At 39.7% G+C, this 16,908-nt stretch overlaps 1 protein-coding gene across 4 annotated transcripts in view; it reads left to right on the top strand.

The window, feature by feature from the left end:
* MLIP (muscular LMNA interacting protein) overlaps positions 1-16,908 on the top strand; it is a 104,399-nt gene that overhangs the window by 41,516 nt on the left and 45,975 nt on the right. For 2 of the 4 annotated variants that reach the window (XM_051613578.1, XM_051613575.1), the window contains exons 2-5: positions 819-977; positions 2,958-3,323; positions 9,227-10,846; positions 16,289-16,360. In XM_051613578.1, coding sequence (XP_051469538.1) covers positions 819-977; positions 2,958-3,323; positions 9,227-10,846; positions 16,289-16,360 — 2,217 coding nt within the window. The remainder of the gene's footprint in view (positions 1-818; positions 978-2,957; positions 3,324-9,226; positions 10,847-16,288; positions 16,361-16,908) is intronic. The other 2 variants (XM_051613576.1, XM_051613577.1) reach the window with 2 other exon arrangements.

Raw genomic sequence — 16,908 nt, 5'->3', positions numbered from 1 at the left:
GGAGTTCCTCCCAGTGATATCTGGCAAAGTAACTGAGAGTTTTACCATGGTGTGGACTTCTTCCTGTCCAGTATCTCCTGTGAAGGCGATGGAAGTAATGGGAGAGCATTGTCATAAAATTGATGTTCAGCAGAAATTGCCTTCCCTTACTCTGATCTCTCTTCAGTGCATTCAGGCCCCACGTACAAGGTCCTAGAGTGAATGCAAGGTGGGCAGAGAGAAATAAGAAGACAGACATGGAATTAGTTGGTGCATGTGGCTGAATGGTCCAAAGAAAATGGGAGAAAATTCTTTACTTGAATCAGAATTCATCCCAGATGTTCAGAATTAGCTGCATTTGCATTTATTTTGTAAACATGTTTTGCTTTCTTTTTGCAGAGCAAAGGTTCTTCCAATCTATTATAAGTTGTTATTATATATAAATACTCTAGGGGCTATATTATGTCCAGATACAGTGGTATAATTACATTGTTGTTCTACTGAAGTGGAGCTAAACAAAGATAAAAGCAGCCTTGAAATGAATTGAATATGGCTTTCTCTTTCTGGCATGGAAAACTGAAAGAATAAATTGTTGAACAAATTTTCCCCTGTCTGCTATGCCACATCATGATAATAAACAGGATGATGATGAGTATAAATGAAGCATTTTGTCTGTTAAAGAAGTCCATAATATACAATGACCTGTAAAGAAAAAAAAGACCAATATAGTTAATAATAAACATTTAAGTTGTGTAGATGAAGTAATTAATGCTATTTCAACTCTGACAAAAGTAATTTTTATTTGGATAAAATAATTGAGCTAATTGTGTGTTTTGTAGGTAATTTCTCAAGAATCTGGAACCAAACCATTGGCCTTCACATTCATACCATCCATTGGAAGACTTCCAACTCATTGTGAGGTTGTAGATATCACTAAGTTCCTTGTGACAATTCCAGAGGAGCCAAAAGATCTGAGCAATCAAGAAATTATAAATAAGGTAGATTTTTCTTTGCCCTAATTTTTCTACTCTTTTAAAAGACACAGAAAAATTGGTTCTGAGCATTGCTGAACTGAAGCTCTTTCCCTTGAACTGTTTCTAGGCTTATGCTTTGTTTTAATTACCAGACCTACTGGAGATGCTGAATTGTTGCACAAGAAAAGACTGATATTTACTCAACAGCCTGTTTTGCCTTTGGCAGACTTTATATTGGAAGGAATCTCAATACTGTTGTCTGTCAGTCACGCAAGGGCTATATTGTCAGATAAGGGGAGGTTCCTTCCTGATCTTCTTGGGACCAAGGGTGATGTGTGAGCAGTGTTATCATTTGGGAATCAACCAAGAGGTGGTCACTGGATCCTGGTTTCAGCAAATGCCAGTGCTGTGGCTTCCAGCAAAGGTGTCAATACCCTTCATAGCTGCCTAGTAATGCATCAAAGTGAAAACTTGCTTTTTGTTTTTGAAAGCTTGTACCCATGATTTCCCATGATAGTGAAGCCAGCAGTACAACCTTGCTCGTTCTCCTGCTGGTTTTACCAGTCCATAGTGTCTGTTATTCCTTTCCCATCTCACAATGCTTAACAGCCTCTTTTACTTTATTCCATGCCACTTGATAGGAAACCGGAACCCTCAGATTAATATTAATGCTTATGGTGATTCTGCTCTTGTGTAACAGCTCCTTCCCTCGGACATTGCTGGGGCTGCAGTTCTTGGTGCTAATAAACTTTCTCCAGAAGTTCAGAGTCCTCTGGCCTGAACAGGTTTCAGCATTTTCAGTAGCCCATCTGACTTAAAAAGGGTTGGCCTGGACAGAGAATGGGCTTGTTTGAAGAGACATGCACTGGAATATTATCCTCTGGATAATGTAACTCATGAGCTACATTTCCAGCCACTCAGTATTGGTTTTTGCTGTAAGTAGTGCCCTGGATAAGGCAGAATCAGATGTTCCTGACCTCTGTCTCCCTGTGTTTGTAAGCAGAGAAAACTTACCTGGCAGGCAATGCAGCCCTGATGACTTCATAGCACTGACTACTCCCTTTTCTAAAATATCTAGAACCTGAATAATATTTTTAAAAAACAGACCAGATAATGAAAGTAACTTCTCCAAACTCATACTGGTAGTATGCCCCATTATGGTCCAATATTTTTCAAAATAAGTGAGCTTCTGGGACTCATGGAGCTGCCAGTGGAAATGTGTCATTACTATATTCCCCAAGCAGGATTTGCATACGAGCCCCATCTACAGGCTTTCTCTTGCAGTACACAATATTTCTATTAATTTACCTCATTCCTGCTTTAGCTGTTGAAATATTAAATGACTTGGTGATGCGCATGTCCAGCTTGCGTGTCCAGCTTGTACTACTCCTCCTCTCCTGCAAAGCATGCCTGAGAAATTACACATGGGAAGAGGAGACTGCAGAAAATAGAACAATTGTTGTCTGTGCTGAGAAGGTTGAACATACAGTAAAGCTCTCTGACCTCAGGTTCTTTGTCTGCTCTCTTCAGAGAATGCCTTGGCTTAAGGGCCTTTGTTTCTCCATTAATATGTATAGGTTTTGTCCCAGATTTGTCTGTCAGACTCCTCTGAGGAGCATTGTCCTCTCCCGTGGATCCCGCAGTCGGGATGCCTTCCCATCGTGTCTGGTGTAGTCTGGTCTGACAGCTCATTTGGCTTGATTGCACCCTCATTTTCAGCTCCCGTGGCAGCTCCAGGGCTCAGGCCATCGTTGTGCACAGGGTCCCCTGTTGCTCTGCGAGTACCAGGAAGGCAGCTTCTGCAGCATCGTCTGGGGAGCTGAAAGTGGGGAGATCCCTGAGGGACTGCTTTCTGCTGGGTGCTCGTGCCCACATTCTTCCTTCACCTTCTGCACTGCTGGTAGTTCAGTGCCAGCCAATGCTGCAAGCCAAAATTACTTGATGTTTTGCAGAACATAAATAAGATGCAGCTAATTGAGATCTTTTGCCTTGTGTCTTTTGCAGTCTAATGCAGTCTCTGGTGAGCTGGCCTTAAAGACCGGAGCCAGACCAGACTGTGTGTCCACCGTCGGTACAGACAGCGCCCGAACGCCTTTCCAGTCACCGGGGTGTAGCTCGAGCAAAGGAGAAATGCAGGAGAATGATCTTTTTAAGGCTGAGTTTATCCTGATTACAGACTCAGGTGATGAAGATGAAGTAGCTGCTGCCTTGAAAAATGTTCATCCGCCTTCCAATGGCTACGATCCCATCAGTGCTCAACTGCTGGCCACATCCCACCTTTCCCCTGGCACCGGGGCAGGGAAACCTGGCGAAGGGCATGTTCCAGGTGCTGTGCTTTCCCACAGCACTGCTGATCTGCAAAAAAATCAGGTAACCTGGTATTTAAGCTCTAGAGGTAACCTTTGTTTTCTAAAGCTTTCAGGACAGAGATACTGTGCCAGTTTTTAAAACAGCTTGGCCAATTTTTTCCTTAATTAGCATTTTCATTTCTGTAATGTTTGGATTCTAAAGGGTTGTCTGAGCCCTTCTGACTTACTGCCTTTCCCTATGGCTCTGGTGTATAAATGGAGCAGGTAATGGAGATCTGTTGTTCTTTCCCTTAAGAGCAGATCATCATGATAGCAAGTTAATCAGGTATTAGAATACTAGCTAGTCTAAACTGGCTGAGGTCATTGAAATCAATGGAGCCTGTAGATCTCTTGAATTAGTAGCATCAGAATTCCTAGACCTATTTATTTCCTCAGCACCTGCTGCAGCCCTCTATGCTAGAGAAAGAAGCTGTAAAGACCCTATTATTGTGATTGTAGGTTAGCACTGCCTTTGCACAGGTGTAAAGAATTAGTGAAGCTGAAAGGTCCATTTTATGTTGATCTTTATAGGGCTCATTTATTGATTCAATGAAGATTTAAATTGCCACTGGGAGAATTAAAAAAAAGGGTCTTTGAAATGTTTAATTTTCAAAATGTGTCAATCCAATTTACTGCACAAAATGTTAATATCTCTTATCTTGGGAAGAGCACTGATATTTTTCAAGGATGTGTATGCAGAGGTAAACTCTACCTTTGATAAAATAGCAGCACCCTCACTTGGAATAAATTCAGACATTTCCTTTGACCTCATCAGGGTTTCCATTAGTTGAAAATACCATTCTTCATTGATACTTTAAAAAAATAGTTGAGCATGGCTACTTTGTCTCTGAAAATTAGTAGGACTTCCTATTGTGTGTTGAAATATTTGTGCTACACAGTTTTTTGTCAAATTCTGTCTCAGTTTTTGATTGAGAGAATTGTGAATAAGAAATCTACTCTGGTTTGGGATTTCCAGCTTTAAAAATACTAATTTCTTCCAAGAAACTCCCAGTGAATTCAGAGCGAATTTTACCTGAGGAAGATAGAAAAGCATAGATAAATCTATGTAGGGGAAGGAGATTGTAAAAGAATAATTTTTTAAGGAAATACGGATTTACTTCAGTATGCAGATTCTTCCAGGCTTACTTGGACAGTTTCTTTAAAAGCTATTACAGAAATTGGGTGGATATTTTCTAAGACTATGCTGTAGCTTTCCTAAGCTTTGATGACTTGACAAGTAAGCAGAGAGTTAGCTGGTAAACAGAAAATACAGATTGCACAGTACAAGGAATTGACTAGCTATTCACCTGAATGTGGAGATAGCATGTAGAGCATGTAGTATGGGTAATGTATAACTCATAACTGTCCATAAGTCACAGTTCTTCAAGATTACAAGCACTTTCTCAGTTTTCGTTTTTCAAGTCTCTCTGGCTGTCTTTATCTCTTCATAAGAAGATGATGTTTCTTATGAACTTGCTTTTTCACTGATGTTTTGGTTCTTCTTTGATGTCTCCTTGAGCATTACTATCTAATGAAGTATCGTTGGTTCAGAAATGAAGAAAAATTTAAAAAATATTAAATGGTTGCATTATTTATCTATTAGTCGATTCCCTGTGTACAAAAGGTTCCATATAGGGGCTACCTTGTCAGTTCAAGGATTATAATAGAAGTATCATGTCTCACTTGAGAGTTGTTATGTAGAAAATTATGTTCATACAAAAGCATAATTAGACCATGGGTTTCCTGTCAGACATGAGAAGAACAAGAATCAGTACTGGGGACTACTTTGTTGTACAGAGGATTACCCCAACAGCACCAGAGGGCTCCTACAGTTTCATTAATTTCTGACTGTGTTTAAATCAAAAGAAAAAAAAACAAGAAAAAAGAAAAAAAGAACAACCTTGAAAAAATGGAAGCTTCTGTTATTCTTTGAGGTGTAAAGGTCCTGACTGATGATGGGAAATGCTATACCATATTCAAAGTCTAAAAACAAATCAGGTTGTTTTATTTTTTTTTTTAATAATAAATTCTTCTCATCATATTTGGACTTTTTTTGGTGATAGTTTACGATTTGTATTGTGGTGTTGTTTTTTTTTTGTCTTTCCCCCCCCCCCCCCCCTCAATTTTAAAGAGAGTCTAGCTCTGTGAGAGAGAAGCTGACTGCTGCCCTCAGGAGTGCAAAATTTGGGGTGAGGGGGGACATGTCTGCTCCCTTGAATGCCAGGACATTAACTCAGCTTGGAGAAACTTCTTGCCTCACTGTGGAGGATCAGTAGCCAGAAGGCTTTTAGGGTAGTCAAAATCACTTGGCATTGTCATCTGGTTTGGCTTTTCCAGACAAACCAGTCAAGGGTCCCTACAAACTCCCACCACCGCCAGAAAGAATACACCTTCCTGGTTGGGAGAAACTGGACTGTTCTGAATGACATCTACATTAATTGGGTCTCAGCTTACAGGCTAGTATACTGTGCTGTCTCCAGAGAGTCTGTCAGGTTTTCCACAGTCTCCAGTGCTTCTTTCAGTCTTTCTGATTTTCAGGTTGCAGGCTGTGATAGGGAATCTATTTTTTCCCATTTATAATCAAATGCTACTGCAATCAAAGCATGGATAACTGTCTCAGAGACTGGGTCTACATCAAGCTGCATCCTCTCTTGGATACGATTTTTGCCTTCTGGGGGGTCTCCATTTGTGACACTTTTTCCCTTTCCCTCTTCCTGTCTGACATCTATCAGGGCCTTTCTGGTATAAGTAACCAAATTTTGGTGCCCTACCAAAATAAAGTGATCTCGCCAAAAAGACAAATTGCCTGTATTCAACCTAGCTCTGCCATTTCAAACATGCTGAAGGTCTCCTGGGCAAGGCTCAATACTAAGATTATGTCCTCCTTGATATTTCTGGGATCATCATATGTGAGGCAACAAGATCTTTTTCAAGTTCCTTGATCCCTGCATGTCAAAGTAACCCTGCCACCTATTAAAATTTTCTTTATAGGCTTTTGGGAAATGTTTATCTGAGGTGCTTCTGAGAAGAGAAAAAGGCTTGCAGTTGAATCACAGACCAAATGAACACAAATCTACTTCTGTCACTCATTTCCTCTGCACTAATACAGTACAATTGCAGAAGTGTTTTAAACCAATAGAAAAACTAAACATAAAAAAAAGGCAAAACAAATCCCATTGGTCAATGGAATTTGTTATGTCTCATCTACTGGCACAGGGAAGCTGCACCTGTAAAACTGTACTCAATTTGGTGGCTCCTCATACCCAAATTCAAGAAAGGTGTGAGGAAGGGAATGGGAGTCCAGCACAAAGCTACAAATGTGGCCAGGCCACCTGAGAGCTGAGAAACCTCGCTTTGTTGACTCCCACCAAGAGACAGCCATCTGTTTGTATCTATGAACAGCCCACAGCTACTTGAAGGGCAGTTCGAGTGATAGCAGAGCCAAACTCTTCCCTGCAGGTGAGATAGCAATGGTCATAAATCAAAGCATGAGAGGTCCCAGCTGGACATCTGGAGAAGCTTCCTCACTGTGGGGTGATACAGCACTGACACACGCTGCCACAGGTCTTCAGAGACTTGGCGAGACATTTCCACAGCTGTCCTGACCCGCTGGTGCTGACAAGAACCCTGCTTTGAGCAGGAGGTTGTACTAGATGACCTCGAGAAGTCACTTCCAACCAACATTGACATGATTCTCTGATCCTGCAAATAGGAGAGTGATAAATGTAGCTGTAGTTAACACTGTAATACATTAGCAAAATGTTTTCAGAAGACTTGAATAATGGCTCAGTTAGGTCTGCACATAAATGTTCAGTGGTGTTCACACCGGAAGAAGACTACAGCAAAATGTCTTTATCATACTTGCAGGAGCATATTTATCATCTGTTACCACATTTTCCTAGTTGCTTATAAATCTTTCTTACAAAATTTTAACTAATTAGAAGTCATTGCACATCCTGCTCTTTCATTATGGAATTTCACATTAATTCCTCATTTTCTTTTAATCTGTTGTCTTTGTAAGGGAAATTTATCTATCTTTTCTATTTTTAAATAGAGGGATTTAATTCCCTAGTTTTGTTTTGGTCCTTCATCAGCTTCCAGAACTCATTTTTAAATCTATCAGGCTGCTCCAAATTATCACATGTATTACCATCCCGCTTTTTTAAATATTTAACTTATTTTCTGTTTCATGACCTATTTAATAAATTTTTTTCACAATGTTTAAATACTGGTAAATTATTCTCAATTTCCAGTACTTTTTCTGATTCTTAATTAGCATCTTTTTCAAGCTGAAATTATGATGAGATTCATAATGATTTTTTCCAATAGAATATATGGTACAATGGTATAATGGAAGTTATTTTTTTATTCTAATATTTGTACTGTACTTATCCATTGGCTTTCCACTTCAAAATGGGACACCTTAACATGCATATACAATCAAGGGAAGTTAGTGTGGTTGTAAAGGCATTCTGGTGGTTGGTGTTTGTTTCTACAAATCAAGGCATTGCCTTGTCTTATCTGAAGGCAGAAGCAGAAAGTATCTTCAGTTTACAAGGGTTGCTGTTTGCTACCATTTAGCAGGAAGAGCTCACTTGTTTTAAGTTATATGGGCTAATAGGGTTCTGCTGTGCATATTTAGTCCATATTCAGCATTTTAGGTATAGTTTAGCCTTCTAAAGCCTGTAAATCTTGCTCTCCTGTCATAGCTACCCACAGCCTGTGCTCTCACTTGAAAATTAAATATTTTTTACTTATTTTCAATTTGTGATATATACTCTAAGATATAATAATAGTAATTCCTATCTCTTATGGAAAAGATAATTGCTTTTAAAAATAGAATTAATAAGCTGAGCCAAAGCCATGTGTAAGTTGTGTATGTAGAAATGGGATGTTTAAATTTTATTTTATAGACTTGCATAATCTTTTCAGGGCATCAAACAATAGATAAATAGATGTTCTTAAATTTATATGAAGTCTGTAAGGATTAGAGTAAATTTCTCTGCTTTCAAATTGTTCAGTCAAAAGTGAGGTGATAATATGTAGCCTTTTGATTTTACAGCTGACTTAGCTCACTATTTCTTACTGATATGGTTTATTCATATTGTATATACCCCAGTTTTTAATTTCAGCCTCATAATAACTTGGAAGATTTTGAGAGAATGTCTTTCTTTAGAAGCATGAAACTGTATAAAAGGTTGATAATATACTTGTATGCTCTAATTAGTTTTGACAAATCCTAATTAGAATAGACCTAAGAAAAAGGCACTCATGAAAGACTTCATTACTGTTTTATTAGTGTATTGTAAGACTGTGGAGAAGGGGATAAGGGCTCTTATATACCTGCAAACTGTCAAATATGCTGCTCTGTGAATGACAAGAAAGTGAAAAACAAACTGAATGTCTCATTTAAGTAGTTCTGAGCCCGAATCTTGTTCTGATATCACAGTGCTGCAGAAGGTGTTTACTGAAAGGGAAAAGGAGTACTCGACTTGAATCTCATTTACAGAAAGGCTACTTTCCACTGACCGGATAAAGCGAGATGGGACAATCTTGCAGCTCTCCTGCTTTCCATTGTGTTTGCACAATGCGAATGACATCACATGATTCTAGACACCGAAGGCACAACTGTCTGTAGTTTTACCTAAAGTGAAAAATACAGTAGCCTTGAACTTTCTTCATGTCAACAAAACTGAGGTCTCATAAAAATGAAGTAACACATACCTTGTCTGCACTCAGTCACCTCCCCGGAGGGCAATATCCATCAGGCTGTATCCCTGAGTTTCAGGCAGCCCTGTGCTTTTAACCCACTGAGCAGTACTAATGGAAACACTAGATGCATGACTGCAGGACTGAAATGTGGGGTGCTTAACAGTTCCACAGGGTCCACCTGTATTAACATTTCTGTTTTTCTTTTTTCTCCAGTTAATTTCTACTCTTTCCACCTCTGATCATCTTTCCTCTAAACCACCTGCTGTCCACTTAATTTCTCCAATTAACCAGAGAGTAGTGTGTGGTGCCATGGTTAACCTGAATCAAGCCTCTTCGCTGGAAGACTCCCATAACAACTGGCAGTCAGCAACTGGGTTTTCTAAGCAAGATTCATCTCTCTACTTTCAGTCTGCTTCCCATAGCTCACCCCCCTCCATGTCTAAAGTATCCTCTTCTGCATCAAGTAGTTGTTACTCCACTCCTCGATTGTATGGGAACCTACAAACACCAAGTCTCTATACCTCTGGCTGTGTTTGCAAAATGGGAGACTTTACCACATCCACTGATCCAGCAAAGAGCCCCAGTCTTTCCCCTGATCCTTCATGTTCAGCTGAAATTCAAGGATTTTCAGCTCAGCCTTTATCCCCCCATTCATCCAAAAGATTGAATGCTTTATCTCCTGTCCCTGTACATATAGTAACACATTCATTATCTCCTAGCCCTAAACCTTTGTCTCCACCCTCTCTTTATGGCTCTTCTTCGACCATATGTAGTATAAATGAGCCTTGCACAGAGATATCATCTAGAGGAAATTTAGCAAAGTCAGGAGCCAGATCCCCTCTGCCAACCAGACTGACCCTCTTAACTGCCATTTTGCGATCAGGCTCTTCTCAGCGGAGACCACTTTCCCCTGCTTCTTGTCCCACATTTTCTCCTAGCTCCCTTGGCTCCTCAACACTTGCAATAGATCAAAAGTCCAAAACAACTCCCCCGACCCCAAAGAAATCTGTTTCAAGCCCTCCTAGACGGTCAAGTTCTCCCAGCAGAGAAGATTATTGGCTTTCAGGATGCGCTCGGCATCCGCCTTTACCCTCCAAGCCCTATTCTGCCCCTAGGGTGAGGTCCCTTTCTCCTAAAAAACACCTTTCAGTAGGAACACTTTCTCCAGACTTCCGAAGTCCTCTGTCATCCCCTCTCTCCTCTCATAGAAAATCAGTTGCCTCTCCAGGTTTGCAGTCTATGCTGCCTCCTCCTCATGCCCCAGCATCCTCTTCAGTTGCCCACCCCACCTCTCCTTCTCCAGAAGGGCTGTGGTCTGCTGCCTCCAGGTCCCAGGCACCCCAGAAGTCCCAGAGAGTACACACTTACTCACCCATCTTTACCTGTCGGTCATACCCTTTGCTTTCTTCTACTGGTCTTAGTGGCGTATTCTCCCCCACCGTAGAAAAACACTCATCTCCTTCCCCAACTATTTTGCATTCAGCTTCTAGATCTAAATCAGATTCATCCCGAATGTCTGTTGAGGAGACGAGGGCTTCCTCTTCAAGTGTCTCAAAGCAGTGGTCTCTTTCACGGCCTCATTCTACTCCACCGGTTCCACAAACTGGTAATATGAATTCCCATCCACTGCAGCTTACTTCTTCATTGGTGCACACAAATTATATGTCTAATTCCTCCTCTCCAAGACCTGAGCAATCTGCCACCTCGCCGGCGTTAAAGTGCAGGTCTCCTGTCTCAGACAAGTCACCAGGCACACTGCCATCAAGACCCAGAGAGCTGACTTCACCACAATCTTTTTCCCTGCCTCCTGACCCTGAAAACATCAAACCCAAGGTACTCTTGGTGCATGCTTATTTTCTAATAGTTCTTTGTCCCCGTAGAGAAAAATCATATCTGTGTTGTAGAATACTAGTAAAATAAATGAGCTGTGTAAAAAATGTTTAAAAAGGAATTGCTTTCATATTGATAACAAAGACTAAATACTGCTATATCAAATTGCTAGCAATGGGTTCTGTGTTATGAGGGAAGGTGCTGTAGGAATCCTTTAGCATAAAAATAAAGCACTTTATTCATGAATGGGAAGGAGCTGCTAAAAAACATGGATCTGTGTCCAGTGGCTCTGATATACGTTCGGTACACTTATTTTTGAAGTGCCCTTAAAACATTGGTGTGCCAAAAATAAACCACAAAGCTTATTCTATACACCCCATGCTAATGTAAATTGACATGTAATTCCACTGAAAGTAATAGAAATATGGTGATCTTAGGTGCAGGGCTGAGCTAGAAGCAGCTTAATCTGACCAATGTGAACTGGCCGTTCCAGGGACAACCAATTCCCAAGCACCCCATCCCTCCCCTCCTCCCCTGTCCCCAGGGGACTGCACTCCCTCCCCAGCCATTCTGAGCCTCTTGGGGACCAGCCCTGAGGCACTGCTGAGCTTAGCCTGAGCACAGGCCAAGAGCCAGAGGGAACACAAGGACAGTTTCCTGCTTCTTGCCTTCCTTCGGTATTTCTCGCATCTTGTTGTGCTAGACGAGGGCAAGGGAAAAAAAAATAATCAACTTGAGCTTCTTACAACATGGGCTGCTGCAAATATGAAAGTCTCACACTAGACAGATTAGCATGGTCCTGCTGTTTGCCATCCACCCAAAGGTGGGAGAGTCTCAGCAGAGTGAGAATAAGCAATGAAGGCAGGTGCTGCAGGAGGGCTTGGGAGCCAGTCACACTTTCAACCCAAAGATAAATCTCAAGAATGGGAAGGGGAAGGAAAGAAAAGCTGATCAGAAAACATTCAGCAGGTAGGTGAAAACAAAAGGAACTTTTATGTGAAAAGGAAGAGCTCGTGGCAGAAGACATCAGAGCTGCAGAAGGCTTTCCAGCCTCTTTTATCTTATCTCTGAACTCTCTGCTTTCTCTGTGCCTCCTCTTGCTGATATCTGAGCTCTGTCTATCTCAGAAAGGCTATCATAGTGTATTGATTTATTTGTTCACAGAGCAGAATTACAACCTGGTCTGCCAGATCAGGTTGTGTCAGATGTGTTCCTAACAGCTTGGCCATGGCAAGGTTGACTTGAACTGCTTGGAAAATACTAATTGAAAATGAGAGGTTTAAATCTGCACAAAGTAACAATTGTCATGAATGGTTCTTTTAAAAACCAAGCAACCCAAGAGGAACCATTGTGCTGTGCACAGCTGTGCAGCATTGCTACACCCTGTCAGTATTACTTAATGAAAAAAAGAGAGAAATTAAATCATAGAAATTCCAAGAAACGACCTCCCTCCCCCCTGCCCTGCCCTGACCCACCCCGACAAAACTGGAAGGCTTGACTGAGCTTGCAGATTGCAGAGTTGCAGTTTCTATTAGTGCTAGGAGCACTGTGAGAGTCTCTGGCAGTAAGGAGATTCTCTGCCTGTGACCCAGAGCTATTGACTGGGTTTGTATTTGCAGAGGTTATAACACTCTTTACATCAGAACACATTAGAAAGTGCCCCACCACCCCATGGAGACTGGGAGATTGTCCATCAGTTTGACAGACCTGGATCATTAGTCTGGTGTGATTTTTAATCATGCAGAGAAAGCTGGCTCCACTGGGTATGTGGAATATCTAAAACATATAAATGAAATGCAGGTGAGTGTTCAGTGCAGGAAAGGTCTGTTATGGTTTTAAAAAATGAGGCTGTCTCTTAATTTACATTTAATAGTAGTGTGCATTCAGCACCCCCTTTTCCTCCTGCTTTCATTTATTTCCATACCTAGTTTATGGCTCCCAGATAACACTCCAGCCTCGAATCTCAGTATATTTTCAGATAAAAAAAATGAAAGGTTTGAGGAGAAGCAAAATTAACATCCTAAGCAACATTTAGGTCTCGTTAGTACCAATCAGCTCAGGTTAGAACTAGACAGAAAGCAGGTTGCTCCACGAGATGACTGTTGATGCATGACAAAGTTTTTGCATGTATGAATGAGCTAAGTGAATATCGAGGGAAAAGCACAACATCTAGAAATGCTTGACTTTGACATGTGTAATTTGGCAACCTTAATATTGCTTTGAGAGTGGTCAAAGCAATGTTAGGACATGTATTAATCCAACACCTATTAAACCAGAATTTTGACATCAGATGTACCTTTCAGTATTCATGTCAAACTGTTTCATTAGCATGGTATCAAAGCAATTATGCAAATGGGATTCCTTAATGGAGAGCTTTTATCTGTCTATGCCTATGCATGCACCAATTAATGCAAATCAAAGAATAACCTACAAACTTATTTAACTATTTTCATTTGTATATATATAAACACATGCTTTCCCATGCTTCATATATTTATTTTTGTTTTCAAATGATTTTAAAATATGACTGTTTTGCTAAGTATGTTTATAAACATAGATCCATAAATCGGTGTGAAGTGTGAGCTGTGGGTGACCACAGGAAATAAAAATCCTCTCCCTGCACTTTGCAGGCAGTTTAATAGTGTCCTCATGGACCTAATATAGCAAAATGGACAGTAGGATGGAGTAGAGACAGATAAAATTTTTCATTTTGCAGGAGCAGATTAGAATAAAAACTTTTGGCTGTTGTTTGAAAACTTGGCATTGCTTTCATGGGGTATTGTTCCTACACATGCTTTGATTTTTTCTATTTGAATGTAGCACAGGAATGCATGTAGATCTGCCCCAAACAGCTTGGGAAACAACTAACTGTAGCAACAGAATTCAGCACAGCTGCAAAACCTACCACAAAGCAGGAAAGATTACTCATGAAGAGTAATAGGCCTTTAGAGGTATGTGTCTAGCACACTTTGAAATATCCAGTACGTGCCCTAGATAATCACTTCAGCAAGAAAAGCAGGATATTTTCACCAAAGGTCTCCAGGCTGATATTCTCCAGAGCTTTAATAAGGGAGTTGGTTTGCTTCTGACTGGCCCCCAGTGCAGGACTGCAGACCTAAGTGTCCATGGCCATTTAAAAATACTGCTAGATTCCTATGGACCAGATTATTAAATGTATTTAGGCATAAAAAAAATAATTTTGAGTAGTGTGAACTGATGTGTCAGGAAACATATTCATATAGATGAGAAACTGAATTTAAGATTTTCCCTTCATCTCAGACATTGTGACAATAGCACATTGCTCACAAGTTCTACAGTATCTGAAAGTGATAAAGCACATTAAAGCAGTATAGAAACTTCTACATTTTAACAGTCTGATATGTCTTTGTTTAGTTCATATAACTGTAGAACTAACTTCAAAGTGGTCCCAGTATTCTCAGCATATATGATACCCATCTCTTCTTATGTAATAGTCTGATGAAGACATTGCGTTTCTTTTTCATGTTCAGTTATGTAATTTTCTTGATTGTCTATCAGTTATAAGCAAACATTATAAGCAATAAAAAAAGGATAATTTTTGTGGATGTGCCAATTTTAGCATTTGGAATTTTGGTTTTCCCTCTTACTTCAGTGTGCAGTATTTAATGTCATATCTACATATAGATTTTGTATATACATAAATGCCCATGTGAACCTACAGAGTGTTGCTATCTACATGTTCAAAAGGCAGCATTCAACTCACATGACTTTTGACATGAGAAAGTTAGGTGTCCAAGCACAACTTGGGCAATTCCATTATAGCTAACAAAGAGAAGATGATGTATGTACAAGATGATTTTATTTTACCTTTCTCGGTACCTATTTTGGAATGAGATAAATTATCCTGTAGAAATGCCTATGAGTATAAAAGTTGTGACTGAAGCACTTAAATGGTGGATATCAAAGTTAGAATCACCAAATCTCATTTAAATTATTACCACTCCCACCCCCCAAAAAACCCCCCCAAAATCCAACCAACCAAAAAGCACAGTTCCAGCATTTGCATTATTCTACCTTGTCAGACTGTTCATTCAACACGATTATTTTGATTATCGGCTTCTTGAATGTCTGTCTCCAACTTCTGGGTAAAAAAATATGAGTAAAGCCAAAAGCAAACATAATATTATCCATAGAAAGAATTCAAAGATGGTGTACTACAATATTTCAAGAGAGGTGTGAAGATTATATAAGATTCTCTTATCTGAATTAAAATTTTGGCTCCTCTGTCATCTAGAGTTTTATTAGATATAAAGAAAGAAAAAGGTTACAAAAGAACAAGCCAAAATACATCATGCTGCTCAGCCTGTTATCTCACAATCACCAGTATTCACTATTGCAGACAAGAATACATTAAAAAACCTGAATTGATTACCAAGTAACTTTATTTCTGGGTGACTATCACAGAAATAATCAATAACGTAGAACTCTACTATTATGTGAATTTATGCTTTTTTATTAGAATGTGTCTGAAAAGTGAACAATGTAGCAAATCCTTATTTAGCTGTAAAAAAAATATAATATTTCAGCAGTCATGTGATTACAAATCCTCTTTTGAACTCATTCAAATATACAAGATTCTCACCAATTGTTTAAAAATTACTGAATTCAACCTCTGTAATTGCAAAGAAAATGTAGAATTTATTGTTTCTAAAGAGTTAAGAAAAATGGGCAAGCTAATACAGTCTAAAATAGATACTGTTTAAAAAGAATAATTTTAAGGCTGATCTTTGAATCTTTGTACCCCAAACCATGCATTTTGTATGGTTTAGAGAGTCAGTTTTGTATGCTTGGTTAGAGGGTGAAAGCTCCTACACTTGCCTTGAAATATTTTTTTTGGTGGTAGAGTTACTTATTCAGAAGATGAAAAGCTGTGACATGACTGAAATGATCTATCCAGTCAGGCAAATAATTCAGCTTTGAAGGATCCTAATTAGTCTCATTAAAGCCAATCACAGAAATCCCTCTGATTTAGCAATTCAGGATTACACCACAGAGCAGCAGTTGTTGAAGTTCAGTTGTTGAAGTCGTGCATTATCATGTCAAATCACCAGCAAACTTGGAAAAAACTTGCAGCCTTTCCTGATATTCATTTAAGGATAATCATCAGCAGAAGGTGACCAAAATCACTGTGGAAGTTAAAAGCTAGTACAAGGAATTCACCTTTTTCTACTTCATTCCTGAAACTAAAAGATGCACATTCACAGTCCTTTAAAATCTTAACAGAAACAGTATATTTTATTTGGAAATAGCTTCCCTAGGTAATACATAAGCATTGTTTTGTTGCAAAGTGTCTGCAAGACAATTGGAATTGTCTTTCATTCTGTCGTACCTTTCTCCTCTCTTCCCTCTCTATCCCTCTTCTACCCTGTTTTATTTCTTTTCCTGCTTTCTGGTTTACCCTTTTAGCAGTACAAGATCAAGACAAGCTACAAGGCATTTGCAGCAATCCCTACAAACACATTACTTATGGAACAGAAGGTTAGTGTTTGCTCAAAGACATGGGAATTGCATTGTATATTTGAGTTTATTCAACTTTATGTTCAGATTCTGACATTTCTATGGGGGATATTGCAGAATGTAAACTCTGGGAACTAACTGCTCAGGATTATAATTCCAGTAATTTTTCAGGGTCAGCCCCTTTCCACTGAAGATCAAAGCCTCAGTTACCAGAATTTCTGCAAATACATCCTTCCAGTACTGAAGGAGGCCTACAGGAAAGCTGGGGAGGGGCTTTTCATCAGAGAAGGTAGTGATAGGACAAGGGGTAATGGTTTTAAACTGAGAGAGGGGAGATTTAGGTTAGATATTAGGAAGAAATTCTTCACTATAGGGGTGGTGAGGAACTGGAAGGGGTTGCCCAGGGAGGTTGTTGATGCCCCATCCCTGGAGGTTTTTAAGTTCAGGTTGGACGAGGTTTTCTACAACCTGGTCTAGTGGTAGGGATCCCTGCTCATGGCAGAGGGGTTGGAATTCAATGATCTTTGAGGTCCCTTCCAACCTTAATGATTCTATGATTCTGCATTTAC

This window comes from Apus apus, chromosome 3 (assembly GCF_020740795.1).
Source record: "Apus apus isolate bApuApu2 chromosome 3, bApuApu2.pri.cur, whole genome shotgun sequence".
NCBI lineage: Eukaryota > Metazoa > Chordata > Aves > Apodiformes > Apodidae > Apus > Apus apus.
Note: the sequence above shows the minus strand (reverse complement) of the source record. Positions and strands in the feature narration are given on the sequence as shown.